Source organism: Adiantum capillus-veneris, chromosome 12 (assembly GCF_014529385.1).
Source record: "Adiantum capillus-veneris isolate H3 chromosome 12, ASM1452938v2, whole genome shotgun sequence".
Lineage (NCBI taxonomy): Eukaryota > Viridiplantae > Streptophyta > Polypodiopsida > Polypodiales > Pteridaceae > Adiantum > Adiantum capillus-veneris.
Window position 1 is genome coordinate 110673913 of NC_140942.1, and position 8070 is coordinate 110681982.

The 8070-nt window shown below is 42.5% G+C and overlaps 1 protein-coding gene across 3 annotated transcripts in view; it reads left to right on the forward strand.

The window, feature by feature from the left end:
• LOC147446316 (protein BUD31 homolog 1) overlaps positions 1-5192 on the forward strand; it is a 64292-nt gene extending 59100 nt beyond the window's left edge. For all 3 annotated transcript variants that reach the window (XM_086525577.1, XM_086525578.1, XM_086525579.1), the window contains exons 3-4: positions 4242-4429; positions 4642-5192. In XM_086525577.1, coding sequence (XP_086381703.1) covers positions 4242-4429; positions 4642-4797 — 344 coding nt within the window. In that variant the 3' untranslated portion in view covers positions 4798-5192. The remainder of the gene's footprint in view (positions 1-4241; positions 4430-4641) is intronic.
• Positions 5193-8070: the final 2878 nt, after the last annotated feature.

Here is an 8070-nt window from a genome sequence, read left to right on the forward strand (position 1 = left end):
CCCCACTTGGCTAACCATAGTCCTTGTCCAACTTTAGTGGTCTCTTGCCCTCAAGCCTGGACTCCCTCTGGACAGTTCCACACTAGCTATGCAATGCAGGGCAATTAGATTTCCCGAGGGGTGATTCCAAAAAGTGAAAGTAAATAAATAATAAGAAAGAAATCAACAAAAAGGATAGATAGTAGTCACACGTTGGTGACAATGAGTGCTCCGAACTGTGCTCAAGGTTCCTTTTACTTACGGATGGGAGAGCCTTCCGTTCCTTTAGTGAGAGAGTGCAATGGACACAAACAAAGTGATGAACACTGTGAATGAAGGTGCTGAGACTGAGAGATAGAGAGAAAAGAATACGGCACCAGAATGTTGTCAAAACCCTCCTCCGAAGGCCCCACTCATTATGGCGAGAGCGGTCTACTATTGATTGCACAAATCTCTACAATGCTTTGGACTTGCCGACGATGTCGATGACGATGAGGACGATGACGAGACGGCTTGAAATCTGAAAATGCTTAGGCTGAAATCTGCAAATCTTTATCTGTTGAATTTTGACTCTATGTCGATGGCGACGATGCAACGACGACGCGCTGAAAACGCAGATGCTGAAATCTGCATTTTCCGGGCTGAAACTGCAAACTTCGGCGGATCTGACCGTGCGGCGAGGATCTGCTGCGGGAAGGTGAGATCTGCGAGGTTTGGGAGTTCTTCTGTGGGTTCTAACTGCTGAAAACTGAAAACGCTGGTCTATGGGCTGAAGATCTGCAAAAACGCTGAGGTGTCAGGGACGCAAAAACGATAGGGCTGATTTGGGCTCTGCTGTGGAAATCTGCTAACGCTAGGGAGTCTGTCGTGTCTTGGTGTGGATTTGTTGTGCCTTGCTATGGATCTGTTGATGTGCAATGCAAAAACGCAAGGGGCTGAATTGCATGCAAAAACGCTAGGCTGGATCTGGGTCTTGATGCAAAAAACGCTAGGTAAACTGCCGGTGGGGGGTCTTGTTGAGAAGGTGCCTGTTGAACGCGAAGTTCCTGCTGCCTCTTTTGCCATAATCTACTAGCACTAGGTTTCTTATATACATCCTTACTGAATTTGCCCTACCTAGTTCCCAACAAGAGTCACTTAAAAATAATAAGTGAAAAATGTCAAAAATAGGGAAAATAAGTCTATGCAGTGTAAATGCTCCTGATGGGTTTTGATGGAAACCTGATGATCATGCTGTGTGCAACCAGAGGATATACATTTAATCTAAGTGTCTGGATATGCAGGGTCTGCGAATAGACTCACAAAAGTGCCAGATCACTTCCTAATTTAGACTGACTGAATTGAACTGAACCTTGGTCATGAAGTAGCTTGTCCACGTGCACATACGGTTAGATGTGTCACGTGACATTAGCTTTCTTGCAGATGCAAAAGAAGATTGACAACCGAAATAGCCAGGGTAGTAAGCCCCCTTTTTACGCTTTTTCACTTGCTTTTTGGATTGATTGTTTGTGTCGTCCAAAAGCCGACTGATCTTTGTGTGAACCACCTCCTAAAATTCTTACGCTCTGTGAACATCCTCGGAGAAGGAGGTTTCTTGATTGCCGGTTTGATGGGTGGTTCTGTGGCTTTCTGCCACTGGGTGTGCACTTGTGCGATGGATTCCTGAGCAAAATTTTTGCAAACTGAGGATCCTTCGCAAATTTAATCATTTGCTTTGTGCACTCGTCAATCTGTTGTCGACGTTCCATCTCTTGAATTTCGTACTGAGTAGGCTGAGGTTGCCTGTACTCTTTCTCTGTTAATTCATCAAAATCTTCTTCGTGATCTCGCATTAGTAGATGCAGAAGAGGTCGACTGATTCTTTTTAGAATCCTTAAGTGTCACGAGAAAAGGATCGGATTTCTCGGTAGAAGAGAAATCGGCCGTCCTCGAATACTACTGTAACAAACTTGGACACCCCAAGTCAAGATTCTTTCGCGACACTGCAAAGATTCACTTTAAAACAAATCACAAAAGACGACACGGCTCGGCGTAGTTCCGTGCCAAGAGGTATTGGCCCCAAAGACTGGCACCCCTTTCGGTATTTCTTTTTATATTAATCTGTGTGCAAAGTACAAGGGAGTCCGCGTGAACTCACTCTCAGACTCTGCGTCTAGATGCTCTGAGTAATGAGTTCACAAAAGACTAATTTATTCTTACAAGGGATGCCCTTAACTCAAAAGATTCAACTCAAAAGCATTATGCCCAAAAGCTGGCCAATGTAATTTCCGAAAATCGTACGGATTGCCACATCAGCAGGTCAGCGTGTTTTACGAAAATCTACCACGTCAGCAGTCAGCGCAATTTGCGGGGGTTCGTACAGTTTGCCACGTCAGCCTGTCGACGCGTTTTCCGGGCTCTTGCCACGTTAGCAAGGTGTGTGTGTGTATCTGGGGGCCTACCACATCACCAGTTTGTGACATCTGGCCCAAAAGCAACCAACGTGAATCGTGGAAATCCGTACAGCCTTCGACGTCAGCATGTCAGCGCTTTTTACGGATATCCGTACGGCAATCCATGTCAGCATGTCAACGCTTTTTACGGGAATCCGTACAGTTCTGCCACGTCATTAGGTATGGGCAGTATTGCCACGTCATCATTTGTGACATACCCTCCTCTTGAAAGAATTGTAATCGCCCTCGATTACGCCTACAAAATTAGACACCGACTCTTAAGTACCGACGCACTAGATGACACAAATCTAGCACTTGTACAAAGACTCACATCACATTCACATTCAGATCATATCACATAAAAATCCATCCAGATCTAGGACCATGATTCTTGGCAACTTATTTAGTAATCGCATCTAGATCCACACTGGACCTCACTGTTGTCGGATTAACTAAATCTTATTGCGATCATGTCATAGATTTCTCAAGACTGAAATGCTGCAGTCATTTGGTCAATCATTCCATCTTTCAATATTGCACTCAAACACAATCACATGTGTAAGTAATCATTACCAAGAATTCCAGTTCATCAATCAGACACTTGAGTTCATATTGAACGGAGTGTCTCAATCATTCAGTTCTAGTCATCTTATCGCTGTGTAGCCATCTCATCCCTTGCTAACTCTCGATGCGCTCACCACAATTTCATTCAATCATTCATCATCATCATTCAAAATTCATGATTCTTATCTCGAACCGTGATTTGGTTCATTTTGGAGGTGTCATTGCTCCAATTGCTTTCATATGCAAATTTATCATCATCTCATTTTCATTTTCACCTGTGAACACAATCTATAGCAGTTACAAACACTATTGAAATTTTTTTTAGATGGAGAGACCAAATTCTTTGATGCTGGCATTTTTTGTTGAAGCTGGTTGCCATGATGGAAAGCATCACAAGGAGAGTGCAAACACAAATGAATAAAAACATAAAACAGATCCAATAGGATTGTAACCTAGTGGTCAAGGTGCTTGGGTTCGATACTCTTAGGCATCTTTCAAATTTTAGTTGAAACACCAAATAGGTCTATAGATGAGGAAGTCAAGTGGGAGTTGACACATTGCCTTTTCATATCAAATCAGGATAGGAAAAGTAAGGCTATTAAAGTTAACATGTTCAAGGGATATTACTTTCTAGGGACTAAACAACTCGGCGAGGATAATGTTTAATGACCTTGGTTCAAGGTCCAAACCCTCTGAATAAGCAGTAGACCCTCTGCATACGCAGGACAGTGTCATGCAATGTTCTGTTCGCCTTCAAGGTTAGCCCTTTCATTAAGGGATCTAAGACCCCGTCAGCTAACAATCCCTCCTTTTCTCAATTCATATCAGTGTTTTGGATTTTGCGGAGTACAACGAGATCGCAGGGATTTGCTGTGAATGAGCAAAGAGGGTTAGTGATGGAGGTGGGTCTACTCATTGTTGGATGTCGGGTCTAAAATGAAGGTGTGCGTTTAACTAGGAGGCTGTTCGCATGTCGCTGAAGCATCTGTTTGAAAGGGCACAATCTTTGCAAGCAATTTGTAATGTGCAATGAAGTCTTACCTTATTTGAATCTGTAAGGAAAGTCTTTTTTCATTTTTGTAAAGAGAATCACATCGGTTCAATTCTGATCATGGTTAGGGTTTAACGAGTTTTGTGGAACAATTTAACCATCTCAATGGAACTAGGAAAATGTCAAAAAATTGTTTTTATTTCCAGTTACTGCTTACATGAAAATGTCCAGTTGGGCACGGAAATCTAATGGTTTGGTATGCTTTACTTTTTCAGCTGAAACTGAAACCCATGAAGGCAAGAGGATATGTGAGTCACTATGGCCGATATTTAAAATATCTCATCAGAAAAGCAGATATATATATGATTTGTACTATCGACGGGAGGCAATCTCAAAGGAGCTGTACGAGTTTTGCTTAGATCAAGGGTATGCCGATCGAAATCTTATTGCCAAATGGAAGAAGGTAGGTGATTGTCTTAATCTTTGAACAAAGAACTGTCGTCAAAACCCCAAAACAAACAACTACCCCCCCCTCCCCCACAACACAAAAAAAACCCCCCAAAACTTTTGTTTTTTTTGCGGGGGAGGGTGGGGAGGATGTGGCAGGGCGTTAAAGGAGATCTGCGATTCCCTGTTGGTGTTTGGTCTTTGCTGATAATTCTCTCATTACTGCAGCCTGGATATGAGCGTCTTTGTTGCTTGAGATGCATACAACCGCGTGATCACAATTATGGCACCACGTGTGTTTGCCGTGTGCCCAAGCACTTGCGGGAGGAGAAGGTGATTGAGTGCGTGCATTGTGGATGCGGAGGATGTGCAAGTGGAGATTGATGAGGAAATTAAAGGGAGCAGTGAACTGAAGCCAGGTCAAAGGACTACCCATGTAATGCAGGTGAAGGTGTAATAACTTTCACATTGCATGAAAGCTTTTTCTATATGGGAGAATGGTGTCAGATGCTTTTTTATCTGTTGTTGTCTGCATACATACAGATCATTGAAAGGCAGTTTCGATAGTATGTGCCATTGGACTTGTAATTAGCGCATGGTACTTAACTGTATCCAGCTGTGGATATTATCATTTTCTATGGTTTATTGAAGCGATGATTGATGCTGCAGAGTGTTGTAGCAGGAATTCAAGTACTTATAACTCAGAAAGTTCTTGTAAGCGCGTCAAATTGCATATGTGCAGTCTTCATGTTAAATCATGTTCAGAGGTTTTTCTTGTTTGTTGGGAACCTTAAGGGCTTTTGCATCTCTGAGGTGGTTGTTAAGACCAATTGGTCATGTCTAACTGCTGGTGTTCTCTTAGTGGATACTGGTACAATTGCCATTGTTGGCTTTCTAAAAAAAGCCTTAAGAGGATAAGAGAGTTACATGGACATTTGAAATTTCATTATTGGAATAGTTGGAATCCTCTTTTGTTTACAATGTCAATTGATGGGTCTTTTCATTTGACAGACTTAGATGACTGATGTGGATGGATGATCCGTTATATGTCACATACAATCAATATATTGCAGAGAAAACATGATTTATTTACCCCAGTATGAAAGCAATGCGTGGTTAATGCAGCAGGCTCATGTGTGTCCTTGAAGAGTTTAGAATCGTTATCTTTACGATGCTTTATTTCGAGTAATTTAAGTGGCAAGAGAAGATGACTTGAGTGGGCAGGGGTCCCAATGTAATATAGAGAAGTCAAGGATAATATCGGAAAATGATTCATTTGACCCTTTTGTTTGGTCAGGGGAGATTGCCACAAAAGGGAATATCTTTAGACATCTGGGAGCCCCCTTGGGGGTGGATGTAGCTCACAAGCAAAGATTCGAGTAGGTGCTTGAAAAAATCAAAACAAAAATGAGTAGGTGGGAGTATGCTCTTCTCCCATTCCAAAGTCGGATAAAAGTGATTAATGCCTTTATGATTCTTTATATTGCCTTCACTAGCCTGCTTCTCAAGATGGCTAAGTGTCATTGGAAAAAGTTCTTAAAACCAAATATTTTTATGGAAAAATAGCACGAAATCTTCCAGGCCATGGCAATGGGCAAGTTGGGAATTAGTTGCTCGGTCGGGGAATCAAGGAGGCCTTGGAATTCTCAACCTTGTGGCCCATGCAGAAGCTTGTTACACCAAATTTGTTGTTTCCTTGGCTAAACAGGATCAAGTTTGGGCTGTCATGATCAGAGATATGATAGAAGCAACTAAACTTGGCTGGAAAGGTGGAAAGTGGAGAGGGGTGGAGGTTCATGACAAACTGTTAGCCCCGGCGTGGTCTACCTTAAGACTGGGGGCAGCTTAGGAGAATTGGTAAGAAAATGCAATAGAGCAGTAGGAGTCTTAAAGTGGGGGGAAGAAGCCAGATACTTCAAGAACTCCATCTTGCATTGGTCCCCCTGGCTCTCCAAAGTTGTAGAGCCGCCACAAACTCCCTATTGGATTGAGATAGCCAGGAAGCTGAATAATAAGGGTCTGAACCAACTTGAGCACTTCTGGGACAATGTCAACAAGAGTTGGAAAACCATCGACCTTATGGTTGCCTAGTACCAACTTAATAGCTTAGAGGTCTTGCTTGTCCACAAAGTGATGAAAGAGCTTGACAATCTAGTGATGCCAATCTGTAATTCGGAGTTGGACTGGAATGCTTGGAAATGGCCCAGAAGCAGTCTCTTGTGGAAACCCCATACTAAAAGCATTTATCAGACAATGATGCAAAAGAAGAATTGGTCTAGCCCCCATAACTAGCTATGGAAAAAGCAATGGCCGGAGGAGAGGTAGGAGCATGTAATGGAGAACATATGGAAGCCAAAGGTTCTGCAGTACATGAAGGTTTTCTTATGGAAGGTTATTTGGGGTGCTCTACCGACGGGGGTGAAGATTCAGGAGAGAGGGATTGGGTCAGATCGATGCTTGGGGTGCAGGTTAGCTAGTGAAGATCTGGCCCACCTATTCATGGATTGCCCAGCTATAAAAGGCCTCGTAGGGAAAGTATGCAAGTGGGTCCAGAGAACATGGAAAATTAGCTTTTCCAAGACTGATCTCTGCCTTGGAGGTAAAAATTCAGGTAGTCCTGCAGCACTTTGATCGTCAGATACTTCTTCTTTCATAATGTATGGCAGACAAGGAACCGCCGTGTTTTTGAAGGAGGATTTGAGGTGGCAAGCTTCGCAAAAATTATACAAGAAAGCGAAGTGCTAATATGGGCACTTGGGCGCTCGGAGGATTGGTCTAGGACTACTTGTGCCTTGTTGTGAGCAGATGGAATGCCTAGGATGGGGGCAAATCTTGGCCATCTGTAAACAAAAGATCTCAGAATGACAAGAGTATGGACCTTGTGTATCAAGGATGTGGAGGCGGGGTGGTAGGGGTGGATGCTTTGATAGCTGTTGTAATTATGATCCCTGGATGTTGTCATGGCTTAACATGAGCATGACAAAACCTTGTAATTTTTTGGGCTGCTCAATATTATCCACTCACAATGGTGAGTTTTGCTAAAAAAAAAAAAGATGACTTGAGTGGGTTAATGAGTGCTTGCATTTGATGAGTTGCTATTGCATTGTTTTAATACATTGACAGCCTCTTGCCATCCTTTGCATATTGCAATGGTCTTGAATATCTAGGGAGTCCGGCAAACCATCTTTATGCTTCAGAAGACCATGAATTACTACTCTTTTAGCTTTCACATTTACAAGGTTTCAATTTGATCTGTTTGGGTGGTGCTTTAAAAGTTACACTCTTTGTGCGGCTTGTGGATTGGTGTTGCTCTGGAGTTTGTGTGGGCTTTTTAAAAAACAGGCTTGTTTTGGGCTTAGGAGTTGGAAATTTTAATATAAGTGACCTGTTGAAGCCTAGGTAGGACTTTGCCTATGCTCTAATACAAGGTCTCTTATCTTTTTGCTGTGATTTTTTTCGCACCAATCTCCACAGATTTTTTTGTCTCTAGTTGCTGCACAAGAAACTTTGATTGTTTCTAAACATTAGCTGAATACAAGAGTAGGTGGTTGTGGTCATTTGTTGTCGTCAGCCTTCCATCTGTGCTATTCAGAATTTCTCAATGATAACCATATTACATTCATGATCTTCCATTAAGGCCGTGCCACCAACTACTCG